Source organism: Rattus rattus, chromosome X (genome assembly GCF_011064425.1).
Source record: "Rattus rattus isolate New Zealand chromosome X, Rrattus_CSIRO_v1, whole genome shotgun sequence".
In the NCBI taxonomy this organism is placed as follows: domain Eukaryota; kingdom Metazoa; phylum Chordata; class Mammalia; order Rodentia; family Muridae; genus Rattus; species Rattus rattus.
This window is the reverse complement of record NC_046172.1, coordinates 14,019,997-14,033,732: the sequence shown is the minus strand read 5'-3', so window position 1 is coordinate 14,033,732 and position 13,736 is coordinate 14,019,997. Positions and strand designations below refer to the sequence as shown.

The following is a 13,736-nucleotide window of genomic DNA, read 5'->3' as shown; positions in this document are numbered from 1 at the left end:
GATGTATATATGCTATCTACCACCTACTGGTTATGCTTCCTTTAAATAGACACTGAATTTTTCTCTGTTTCTAAAACTGAAAAATGAGGAAGATAATGAGAGCAGTAACTCATGGGGTTTATTTGGAGGATTTAATGAACTGATATTTGGAAAATGCATACAGTGCTTGGCATAAAAATTTTCTTAGAGATAAGTATGTGGTGGCACATACTTTGCCACTCAGGTGACAAAGGCAGAAGATCACAAGCTTAAGGCCAGCCTGGCCTACATAGTAAGACCCTGCCTCAAAAAATTCAGTTACATATTTGGAGATAGAATGGTTGGGTATATGAAAGATGTCTTACCTTTAAAAGCATAATTTTCATATTAGGTCATCACAGGGTCTTTATTTAAGACATTTGCAGTCTCTTCAGGGGAGAATTAAATTAAATAGAGCTTACACAGTGTGAACTGAGAGTTTAAAATAATCACATTCTTCCATATACTCTAACATACTACCCTTCTAAGCTCCAATTTCCTGTTATCTCTTTCATGATTTAAATCTAAAGTTGAAAATGACAGACTTGGAATTTAGGTAAAGAATTCAAAGGACACACAAAGTAATAATTTCTTTTTACAGAATGCCTGGGTTTCAGGCTGTGTCAAGACACATCTCTTAAGAACTTGTTATTTTCTCTCATTTCACTGGGCAGTCCCATTGGAAACAGCTATTCTGATGAAGTAGTTCATCATGTTGTTTGTAGTCTATGGTCAGGGCCCAGTTACCCAAAGCCTACTTTTAGCATTCATCAAAAATAAACACAGATGATCATTAAAACAGCTAGTTGCTACTGTATGACCAGGAGAGTTCAAGACCTCTTCTTAAATGTTAACTGGAATTTCCCATTATTTCACCCCAGCCAGTATAGATAACCAAATTTCACATCTCTCTGGGAGTCCATAAAGGATGCTATTATGCTGGCTATTGACAAAATTCTGAATGTGGTAGGCATTCATTAAAAGCAGCAGAAAATAACTCTGGTGAGTTTGTCTCAAAAACATGTCTTCTAAAGCCTATTAGCAGCTTATAGTCCTTCTTGGAAGCTTATAGTCCTCCCAGATCAGGTTAGGAAGAAAACATTGGCATTATCAACTGTTATTACTGCTTAACATTGAATTTGATACACTAGTAGTATCTTCTTGCATTATTCTGATTATTAAAATAATTTGGAATTTTATAATATATTCTTTGTTGTTCCTTTAATGGTTATATTTAAATCTTTAACTTAAAATTGTCTGGTAAACTACTTTTTCTAATAAGTTCTTTTTATGTTTTCTATAAGTTTTTGATATTAAATTTGGAAACACACAGATTCCCTTTACCTCACTTCTGAGGAACTATACTTGTTTAAATTAATTAATTGAATTCTTTTTATACTTATGCCCACATTTATGATGAGGTTTGTTTTTCAATTAACAGATTTCATACATTCAAGACTTGAAAAGATTTCAGAACTGAACAACCTCTTTGATTAGAAATGATAATTCAATAGATTCATGATGCAAAAGTACAGAGGCCAAGTTCTTTTCCTTAAGAAAGTGGAGCTTCCTATTTCTTTGACTCAGAATGCTCCTCTCCCAACATGGCTGGTTCTGGTCTTTAAGCCTAAGTGTCATATGTTCAGAAAAGCACCTTAGCTAGAGCACAATTTCCCTATCAATTTTTACAGTTCCCTTTTCTTTAACTTTACTATGACCGATTTTCTATTTTCAGTTCTTTGTTTTCTCTCATCTCTAAATTCTCTAATCCATGAGGAACTTTGATCTCTGGAAAGTTTCTTTCCAATTCAGAGCAGTCATAGGGTTTCTCTCCTATGTGCGTTCTCTGATGCACAGCGAGTTTGGACTTCTCTCTGAAGGCTCTGCTACACTTATCACATTGATATGGTTTCTCTCCTGTATGGGTTCTTTGATGAATAATGAGATATGACTTTTGGGAGAAAGATTTCTCACATATATTGCACTCGTAGGGTTTCTCCCCTGTGTGAACTCTCTGGTGAATAATGAGATATGATTTCTGGAAGAATGCTTTATCACATTCATTGCATTCATATGATTTTTCAAATTTTTCTCTTGTATGAGCTCTCTGATGTAACAGGAGGTATGACTTCCTGGAGAAGACTTTTCCACATATAGTACATCCATCTGTTTTTTCCCCTGTATGAATTCTCTGGTGAGCACTGAGGCTTAGCTTAAGGGTAAAGGCTTTTCCACATTCTGAACACACATAAGGTTTTTCTCCTGTATGAATTCTTTGATGTCTGCGCAGTGTTGACTTTTCTCTGAAGGCTTTGCCACATTCATTGCATTCGAAAGGTTTCTCTCCTGTGTGTCTTCTCTGATGTACACTGAGGTGTGCCTTTTGGTTAAAGGCTCTCCCACATTCCAAACATTCGTAGGGTTTCTCTCCTGTGTGAGTTCTCTGATGTATAATGAGTTTTGTCTTTTCTCTGAAGGCTTTGCCACACTCATTGCACACATGGTTTCTCTCCTGTGTGAGTTCTTTGATGTATATTCAAAGTTGATTTCTCTGAAGTACTTCCTTAATTGGTACATTCAAAAGGTTTTTCTCCTGCGTGGTGTTCTCTGATGTACATTCAGATGTGCCTTTTGGTTGAAGGTTTTCTCACAATCTGTACATTTATAGGGCTTCTTGCCTTTGTGAGTTCTCCTATGTATGATAAGATTTGTCTTTTCTTGGAAAGCACTGCCACACTCTGTGCATATATATGGTTTTTCACCTGTATGTGTTCTTTGATGTATATGCAGTGTTGACTCTTCTCTGAAGGATTTGCCACACTCATTACATTCAAAAAGCTTGTCTCCCACGTGCATTGTTTGATGTAGACTGAGGTGTGCTGTGTTGTTGATTGCTTCTCTGCATCTTGCCCATTCATAAGGCTTTTCTCCTATGTGAGTGATCTGATGAACGAAAAGGAGTGAACTTGGGCCGAGGGTTATTCTACACTCAGGACATTCATAGGCTTTGTCTCCAAGTTGAGTTAAGTTGTCATGATGAACAAAGTTATAAATATGCTCTTTTCCATACATATTATACTCATGGGACTTCATTCCGTCACTTATCTCATGTCTGCCAGGAATTAATAATTTCCTACATTTGTTACATTCATAACATTCCTGAGATGCAAAGTTCAGACTACTAGGATTGAGTAAGCCTAAATTATCTTCAATACTTTCCCCAAATAAGTTATTCATATAGGGTGTCGGTCCTGAAGAAATTGCCCATGTGTTCTGGGAAAGTGGGCTTACAAATCCATCACATTCATAACTTCTTTCTTCAGTCACATTTTTCTCAATAACAGATATAGTCTGCTCCAGGGGCATATTTTGTTTTTTCTGATTCCATGCCAGGTTGTATTCAGCTTGCCCATCTTCTGAAAAGAAAAGTAATAACCCAGACTCTGTAAATACAGCAGTCAGAAGCAGTTCTGATGATGTTCATTTTTATTTTGTTCTAATGCTACGTATTTTCCAGAAAGACATTCCAAGCATGTGTCTCTCTTATACTAAGAGTCTGATGGAGCAAACTACAAGGTGACTCAATGGACACTGAAACACGAAAATAACAATAAATATAAGAAATATGACCGAATATTAGGTTAAACGTGGAGAAACTAAAAATAGTTTCAGAGGATGATGAATAAGAAAAGGGATCCTGGAAAGACACTAATTTGGGATTGGGGGTAGGGATACCCAGAATCCTAAGATCCTTTCAGAAAGATTGGAGATGATTGAATGAATGGAAAAAGAAGCAGAAGGAATAAGCCAGAGTAGAGTACAGTTTCTTTCTTAACATCTCACTCAAAGGTTACTATTAGAAAAGCCTACTAAAGTAACAATTTGGAATGAGGAGTAACAGTGTATATTTACGAAGATATTTTTTAGATCTTAAAGATGGAAAACCTCCACCAGAGCATCTAGGGACTTTTATGCCCATCCTCCAATTCTCTCTTCTTACCTGTGCAATTTGAACTTGGGATTTCTTTCTTTATGATCCCAAGGATTCCTTGCTCTAAAGAGCTGATCACTTCTGGTTTGGTTATAGGATACCCTGTAATGGGAAATTATACAAAATTTGGGTACTGTGTGTGACATTCAGCCTTCCAAAATTAGTAAGGTATGTTTTAATAAGGATATGTTTCATATAGGCAACTAACATCTTCTGTATCTAAGAGGAAATAAGAACTTTGGTCCCCAGAACCCAAGGTATTGAAACTTTAGAAACAGAAAGTCACATTATTAGGGAAACTATAAATTACTCAACAGACCATCCTCACCCAAAGAGACAAGATGGCTATAATTCTCTAGCATCACATCTCTGTATAGGCTCCTCTGAACAGGGTCCAGTTGATTCCATTCTTCCTGAGTGAAGTCCACAGATACATCCTCAAATGACACTGATCCCTGTAATTGTATACTTTTATTCAATTAGTTTTGAAAAAGTAACATGATTTCCAAATATTAGTAAATCTTTATTTTAATATTTTAAAATTGACAAATTATATTTGCACATATTTATGGAGTATGTATGATGTGTGTGTATGTGTTTGTAAGAGAAGGGGGAGGGCAAGACATACACAGAGAGTGGGGAGAGAGAGAGAGAAAAGAGAGAGAGAGAGAGAGAGATCAGACCAAGCTAACTGAAATGATAATGCTCTTTATTATAAAGGAAATATACTTCATATAGAAGATATTGTTTTACCATTTAAAAAAATCCTTAGGGACTCTAGAGTTATAGCTCAGTTCTAGAATACTTGTCCAGCATGTATAGGTTCTGAACTCCATTCTCAGCACTGCAACAGTCTCCTTCAAGATTTGCAAGATCTAATCAAAGCAAAGGACCTTCATACTATAGAAACAATTAAGAACTAATGCTATAAATATTGATAGTCCAATAGTAAAAGGAAAAATGTTCAATAGATGTTCCACAAAAGATGATATGCAAATAGTGGATAAACATACAAAAAGATGCTTCACAACACTACTCATCAGAGAAACACAAACATAAGCCTCACTGAGATACTAGTGTTTTCTAACAGGACAGTTAAAATTAAGTCTAACAACCTAAATGTTGTAAGTGATGTGGAGCAACACAAATTTTCATACCCTGCCTAGAGTAAAATGGTACAAACACTTTGGAAAATGGCTTGGTAGAATTGCTAAAACTGAAAATACTTCTATAAAGTTTCAGCCTTACTCTTTGGTATGTATCTAAAGAAAATATGCATACAGGTTCATCAACACATAAACAAGAATATTCACAGAAATATTATTTATAATAGCAAAAATGTAAACATTTATTAGCAGTTGATTTGAAGAGTAATTGTGAGATTCTTATGCAACAGAATGTTACACAATAACAGAAATAGAACAAACTAGGCATTCCTAAAGTAACAAGGTTGTAAGTATATTTAAAACATGATGAGTGAGAGATATAGCTCAGTAGACGAGTGCTTACCTAAAATTTGTAAGGATCTGGGTTCTAGTCCCAGCTTCACAAAATTTCATGACTTGTAAAAGAAGTCAGGTCCAAAAATATAATATGTATATTTCCATTTATGCAAAATTCAAAAAGAGAAAAATAATTTGTGATGATAGAAATGAGAAAGCTGTTAAGATAAATTAAGAGCAAATAATTGGAAATGGCATGGAAGCTTCTGGCAGCCATGTTATTTCCTCCGCTTTTTTGATCCAAGTACTGTTTATGCAAGGGTTTTTAAACTGTAGAAGTTCATAAAACTGTATACTTTATAGGCTTTTTTATTTGCTATATTTTAATAAATCTACAAAATTTATATTCTACAAAATGTTAAAAATAGGAAGAAAAAGATTTGAAACTCACTTTAAAAAGGGGTATTTGGGAAAAACAATTCACAAAAGAAATAAAGAAAGAGAAAAACAAAGTTGTTGAACCATGTTGATAAACACAAACCAAAACATAAGATATGTCCAATTATCATAATGCAAATCTTTGAACTATGACAAGAAGATTTACAAAGATCTTTTCACTAATTATCAGGAAAGCTATCAACTTGAAAAAACATTTCAAAAGGCAGTTTGGTAATATTTATGCACATTCACAACAAACCCACCTCTTCAAAGAGACATTTTAGAAGCCAGAGAAATCAGAGAGTGAAAGGAGGTCAAAAGGATACAAATTAGAAGGGAAGAAATCAAAATATCACTATTTGCAGATGATATGATATTGAACTTAAGTGACCCCAAAAGTTCCATCAGAGATCTACTTAACCTGATAAACAAGTTCAGCAAAGTGTCGGGGTATAAAATTAACTCAAACAAATTAGTAGCCTTCCTCTACTCAAAGACTAAACAGGCTGAGAAATAAATTAAGGAAATGACACTCTTTACAATAGTCCCAAATAATATAAAATATCTTGGTGTGACTTTAACCAAGCAAGTGAAAGGTCTGTATGATAAGAACTTCAAGTCTCTGAAGAAAGAAATTGAGGAAGATCGCAGAAGATGGAAAGATCTCCCATGCTCATGGATTGGCAGGATTAACATAGTAAAGATGGCCATTTTGCCAAAAGCAATCTACAGATTCAATGCAATCCCCATCAAAATTCCTACTCAATTCTTTATAGAGATAGAAAGAGCAATTTGCAAATTCATTTGGAATAACAAAATATCCAGGATAAGCTTACAACTATACTTCACAATAAAGAACTTGGGGATTTTTCATCCCTAACTTTAAACAATATTACACAGAACAATAGTTATAAAAACTGTATGGTATTTGTACAGAGACAGGCAGATAGATCAGTGGAACGGAATTGAATACCCAGAAATGAACCCACACACCTATGGTCACTTGATCTTTGACAAAGGAGCTAAAACCATCCAATGGAAGAAAGATAGCATTTTCAACAAATCGTGCTGGTTCAACTGGAGGTCAGCATGTAGAAGAATGCAAATTGATCCATTTCTATCACCCTGTAAAAAGCTTAAGTCCAAGTGGATCAAGGACCTCCACATCAAACCAGAAAGGCTCAGACTAAGAGAAGAAAAAGTGGGGAAGAGTCTCAACACATGGGCACTGAGAAAATTTCCTGAACAAAACACCAATGGCATGCTCTAAGAAGATCCAAGAATCAGCAAATGGGACCTCATAAAACTGGAAAGCTTTTGTAAAGCAAAAGATACTGTCATTAGGACAAAACAGCAACCAACAGATTGGGAAAAGATCTTTACCAATCCTACATCTGCTAGAGGGCTAATATCCAAAATATACACAGAACTCAAGAAGGTAGACCGAAGAGAGCCAAATAACCCTATTAAAAATAGGGTACAGAGCTAAACAAAATATTCTCAGCTGAGGATTACCGAATGGACAAAAAGCACCTAAAGAAATGTTCGACATCCTTAGTCATCAGAGAAATGCAAATCAAAACAACCCTGAGATTCCACCTCACACGAGTCAGAATGGCTAAGATCAGGAACTCAGGTGACAGCAAATGCTTGTGGAGGATGTGTGGAGAAAGAGAGGAACACTCCTCCATTGGTGGGATTGCAAACCGGTACAATCACTCGAAATCAGTCTGGAGGTTCACTCAGAAAATTGGACATTGAACTACCTGAGGGACCCTAGCTATACCTCTTGGGCATATACCCAAAAAGATGCCCCAACACATAACAAAGACACGTGTCCACTATGTTCATAGCAGCCCTTTATTTATAATAGCCAGAAGCTGGAAAGAACCCAGATGCCCTTCAACAGAGGAATGGATACAGAAATGTGGTACATCTACACAATGGAGTACTACTCCGCTATCAAAAACAATGACTTCATGAAATTCATAGGCAAATGGAATGAACTAGAAAATATCACCCTGAGTGAGGTTACTCTATCACAGAAAAACACACATGGTATGCACTCAGTGATAAATGGTTATTAGCCAAAAAGCTTGAATTACCCAAGATGCAATCCACAGACCACAGGGAGCTTAAGAAGAAGGATGATCAAAATGCAGATGCTCCCACTCTTTCTTAAAAGGGAAAAAAATATCCATAGGAGGGGATATGGAAGCAAAGTTTAGAGCAGCAACTCAAGGAATGGCCATTCAGAGCCTGGCCCACATGTGGCTCATATATATGCAGCCACCAAAACTAGATTAAGATTGATGAAGCCAGAAAATGCATGCTGAAAGGGTCTGGATATAGATCTCTCCTGAGAGAAACATCTAGAGCATGTCCAATACAGAGGTCAATGCTAGTAGCAAACCACCGAACTGAGAACAGGACCCCCTTGAGGGAAATTAGAGGAAGTATTGAAAGAGTGGAAGGAGCTTGCAACCCCATATGAACAACAATGCCAACCAACCAGAGATTCCAGGGACTAAACCACTACTGAAAGACTACATGGACTGACCCAGGGCTCCAACTGCATATGTAGCAGAGAATAGCCTTGTTGGGCACCAGTGGAAGGAAAGCCCTTGGTCCTACTAAGGTTGGACCCCAGTGCAGGGAATATGGGGGCAATAAAGGGTGATATATAGGGGAATACCCGATGGGGGAGGGGTGGGGAGAATGGGTGCTTATGGACAGGAAAGGGAAGGGTTGTAAGTAAAAATATATCTAATAAAATTAAAAAAAAAAAAAAAGAAATGCCTATCCATGAAAATAAAGATGACAGGTCATCACCATGTCATTACCAGAAATTACACAGAGTTCCTTCAACATGAAGTTCATCAATAAATCATGATGTATGAATACAAGAGAAAAATAAAACTTTATAATATTCCTATGTGAGCTGAGGCAGGAGAATCCCACCTTCAGGACCAGCCTGGGTTATATATGTGTGAAATCCTATAGCAAAACTAAAATAATCAAATTAAAGAAAAAATAATATATCTCTGAGCAAGGTGTTTCACTCTGTAGTAGAATGCTTGTCTAGCATATAAGAGGTCCTGGATTTCATCCTCTGTGTTGATAAAAAAAACCCACAAAGTACAAAAGAGTTCTGTGTCCTGACATTGAAACATCTGTAAACAAGTATTCATTTTGTAGGGACTATTCCAGTTGTGCTAGTGATCAGGTGTGTAAATCTTATTTACTCTGTACCTCAGTCCCTCACCTCTAATATGTGAATGATCATGGTGTCTATTTCATAATGTTATTATGGGGATTAAAGTTGCCTATGCATATAAAGTATTTCTTCAGTAGAGTGCTGCGCATAGTGTGAGGTTGTTTGCTGCCACTTGTACCATTAGCACCACCATCATTACTACTACAGATTGTGCAGTTTTTATCGAAAATGCATGAGACAAAGAAGTATTTTAGATTTAGGATTTTTTGAATATTCACATATTAAGATATTGTGAGGGATAGATCCAAATGTACACATGAAATTTATCTATCTATCTATTTCTATCTATCTATGTACCTCTCTCTCTCCCCACACACATATATATATACATATATATATAAATATATATATAAATTTATATACATAAATTTTATAACAGTGTATATTTATATATACACACTGTTTAAGGAAATTTTAGAAAATACTTTCAGAATGCCTGCATTTTGGCTATGATCCATCATCATATCTATCTATCTATCTATCTATCTATCTATCTATCTATCTATGTATATACATACTGTTTAAGGAAATTTTACAAAATACTTTCAGAATGCCTGTATTTTGGCTATGATCCATCATCCTATAAGGTCATTTGTGAAATTTTCAACTTGAGGTATCATGTCTACAAACACAAAGTTGCATGAACAATTTACAAAGTAGCTTTGAACAATTTACATATTCAGATTATGGATTCTCATTTTGTATTGCTATGACCAATATTATATTGTAAAGAGAAAACAGAGTTGCAAAAGTTTTATTTAATGATACATTTTAATAAAAGGAATGCATGTTAACTATTATGTTTAGAAATATATGTACATACAGAAAGAACAAGGCAGAGTAGCGCAAGTTAATCAGATTCAAATGATTTGCAATGGTTGATGAAATATTTTGCCTTTTATTTTTTTTTTTATTTTTTTATTTTTTTTTCCCCCCCGGAGCTGGGGATCGAACCCAGGGCCTTGCGCTTCCTAGGCAAGCGCTCTACCACTGAGCTAAATCCCCAACCCCTTGCCTTTTATTTTTATGTTATTTATTATTATTGTTTTCCTGGGAGAACAAAGGGCCTTTTTAACATTCTAGTCAAATGAACTACATGTAAGTCTAGACTGCAAATTCCTCAAGAGCATTGAGGATTGAATCCAAGGCCCACTGAATGTTAGAAAACTACCACTGTGCTACACCCTCGGTGTGCTCTATCAATTCCCACTCGGCCCTCTCTCTCTCCTGTCCCTCCCTCTTTTTCTCTGGGGGGTGTTGAATTAACCCTTGATTTCTTTTTGATACACAGTTTGTTACATAGGCTGGACTGGAACTCACTAGGTAACCAAGGCTACCCTCAAATTCTGGATCGTCCTGCTCCAGTCTCCTGCAAACATGTGTGACTACATTTATTAAAGAAGTTTGAATTTTTGGTGCCATTCCTATCCTGCTTTTGTATGAAGAAAAGAAGTTTAAAGAGTAGACTTGCAAAAGAAGGGCAGAAGAAGAAGAATGTAAAATATTGAGGGATGTTATGAATTTTGAGACTAAAAGTAAAAGGACAATCCTATGGGTTCTGGAAAAGAATATGAAGGACATATGGCTTGGATCGTCTTCTTGGCCATCAAGCTTTTATTCACATGTAGTCCAGAACGTGTAGCCTTGGCTTGGCATTCCTGAACAGTCACATTCTTTTTAGTTTTGTTTTAGCAAGACACCTTTAGTTGACAGGAAAATAATGTAAGTCACAACGGAGCAATATTAGCCCTGTGTTTTCTAGTAAGGACTTGAAGGACCCATCAGAGGACTGTCTGATCAACATTAGAAAATCTGTGCATCCATGGGAGCGGCTTACTGTTTCTTTAATAATGAGATACAAGTGAATATGTTCCATTCCCTTTATGTTATGATTTACAGAAAGCTCAGAAAATTAACTGCATCTTAACATAAAATATAAAGTCCTTTGACACACTCACACTCTTGTTGGTTTTGTTTTATATCCTTAAGTTTTGTTTATACATATTGGCTTTATAGAATAAATAATAATACAATAATTCATATACTCACATAGAACGTTTATTATATATGTATCAAAGAGTTGTTCTAAACATATATTAACTCAATGACTTTCACAATCACTATACAAGGTAGATATTATTAGCATTATCATCTTAACCATTCACATTTCACAGTTAAGAAAAATCAAGGCACAGAGAGCTTTGTTAAGCTTATAATGCTGTTAAGAGCAATTAGCTGCAGATTCTACAGTTTTAACCACTAGACAATATTGCTTCTACCCTAATATGGGCAGAGGGTAACTGGGAGAAGCAAGTAAGAACTTACCTGGGACTCAGTCATGACTGACTCTTGTGGAGAGAAGCCAAAAACTTATAAAGGCAGAACTGTTGAGAGGGAGAAGAAAAAAGAAGAGTTTCAGATGGCAAGGATAGCCAGACTGAAAGTTCACCTATCACATGCCAGAATTCACAAATGCCAGCAGGTAAAATGACCACGGTATAGCTAAGAAAAAATGGGAAAAGAATTTGTTTTCCCTCACGGATCCCCATTATCCAACAACATATCTCTATCAAGGACCTCATGAAGGCTACTGCACATTTTATCACGGATTCCCAAAAGCCGATTTAAAAACCCCGAAGCATACACTCCACAGAGCCTAACATCTCTTACACTATGACCCTATCACTTCTACTGCATGCTTATCACAAACCCCAAATATTCCCATCATTCAGTCCACAGCCCGCCTTGATCAGCCTCCACAGATCACCCATTCAACGTATCTCCATCACTCTGCTTGCAGCCTCCTGCCCACATTTTAAATTCTCATCTTTTGAGCCCTCCCCACGTACTCACCCCGAATAAATTCGCGTCTTTGCAGAGTCCAACTTGCCTGTCTCTACTCCGCCTGCAGAGTGCCAGCCCGCTCACTTCCGCTCTGAATGAACTCTGCAGTCCTTCATTCTCTTCTCCGATCTTAAAATCTGAATTCTTCTGCCGGCAAAGTCTCTTTAATATTTCCCGAATCAGTCATAACTTCCTGCAATAACCAGTTTTTAGTCCTTTTCCTCTCCTTAGTTACAGGGAAAAATCACTAAACTTGCGCATGCGCAGTAGCCCTTCTGGAATCCGTCAGCGCTAGCAGACCTAAATATTTTGATTACCACAGGGATTGAATTTGCAGTCAGAAAAAAAAAAATGGATGCGCCAATAAGCCATGTTTTTAAGGGAGCGGACATCTTTATAGCCTTTCCATTTCGTAGAGCGGAGAAAAATCTGCCTCTTAATGTTTTGTAGGAGATGAGATTTGTGAGAATTTGAACACTCAGATAAGAATGGGCCCTCTTGCAAAGGCACACCAAGATTCAAGACTTTTTAGAGATAAAGGGCCAGCCCCAGTTTACATCACCCCACCCATGGGCAGGAGATACCAAGAGGAGATGGGGAGATCTGGAACTCTACTATACCCTTCCTGGGAATAGTATGGGGTAAAAGGGAATCAGAGCAGAGAACATTGCGTTCCTCTAAAGAGCAGCACCATTATGGACATGGGGAAAAAAATCATGGAGTTAGTGGTTCTTTCAAGGAAATACCACTAAAGAGGTAGGTACTTTTAGGCTAGCTGTGAAGAAGACTCAGATTGGTATGATCCTCTGTGGGAAAAACCAGTATGCTGACGTATGCAAGTCCAGAAGTAGTAGGAATCTGAGCTCAGAGAAAGGGATACTGAAGAAAGTGACTCCAGTAAACTCAGGTGCAGGGAAAATCGGAGACAAAGGCAGGAAGGAAGCCCAACGTTGTTGTGGCTTAGAGATGAGGAGGAGAATCCACGAAGTCCTGACTCTGACACCCCCGCCCCCACCCCCGCATGCCACATTCCTTGGAACAAGTGGCAGAGAGATTTGGGGGAGTGCCTGTGCCAGGCTCTGGGTCCTAAGGAACCCAACCCAGGTCTTCTACAGTCCTGAGGGGCCAACAGGAAACTGATCCATCTTTGAACTTCAGACACTGCTCTATCATTTTACCATGAGAAAAGCAACATAACATGCAAGGGTCAACTAAGTGATATTTTTTTCGTGGCTGTTGCAATAGAGACATTTTTATTAATGAGAAATATACTAAAGACAAGGAAGAAGGGTTAGGATTTTTATAGAGACATAATAAAGCAGTCATCCTTGAGTCATGAGGCTGGATGATTTGGATCTTATTTCAGAATATGGAAAAAGCATGGTGAGTGATTTGTATACCCTCCCAAAACCAATGTGTTGAAACCTTAACCGTCAATGCAATATTATTTGGAGATGAGGTCTTTGGAAAGTAATCAGAGTCAGATAATGTTATTAGGGTGAACCCTGCTCCAATAGAATTGGTGGGCGAATAAAAGACACTCAACAGTTTACTTATTTTTTGTTCACACACAAATTAAGTCACATGACGATGCAGCAATACATAGCTGTTTGTAAGCAAGAAAGACAACCTTTACCCCAAAACCAAATCAACTGACTTTGCCCTTCCCAGCCCCCAGAACTATGAGAAAGCAAATTCCTAATGTTTATGCTGAAATGTTGCTGTG

General features: G+C 37.0%; 1 protein-coding gene across 1 annotated transcript; it reads right to left on the bottom strand.

Moving 5' to 3' along the window:
* Positions 1 to 96: 96 nt before the first annotated feature.
* LOC116888805 (zinc finger protein 84-like) lies at positions 97 to 12,447 on the bottom strand. The gene is given in 7 exon segments (XM_032890084.1): positions 97 to 2,519; positions 2,521 to 2,618; positions 2,620 to 3,434; positions 4,019 to 4,111; positions 4,338 to 4,464; positions 11,492 to 11,550; positions 12,022 to 12,447. Coding segments are annotated over 6 exon segments (1,938 nt in total). The 5' UTR covers positions 11,507 to 11,550; positions 12,022 to 12,447; the 3' UTR covers positions 97 to 1,729.
* Between the last annotated feature and the right edge of the window lie 1,289 nt (positions 12,448 to 13,736).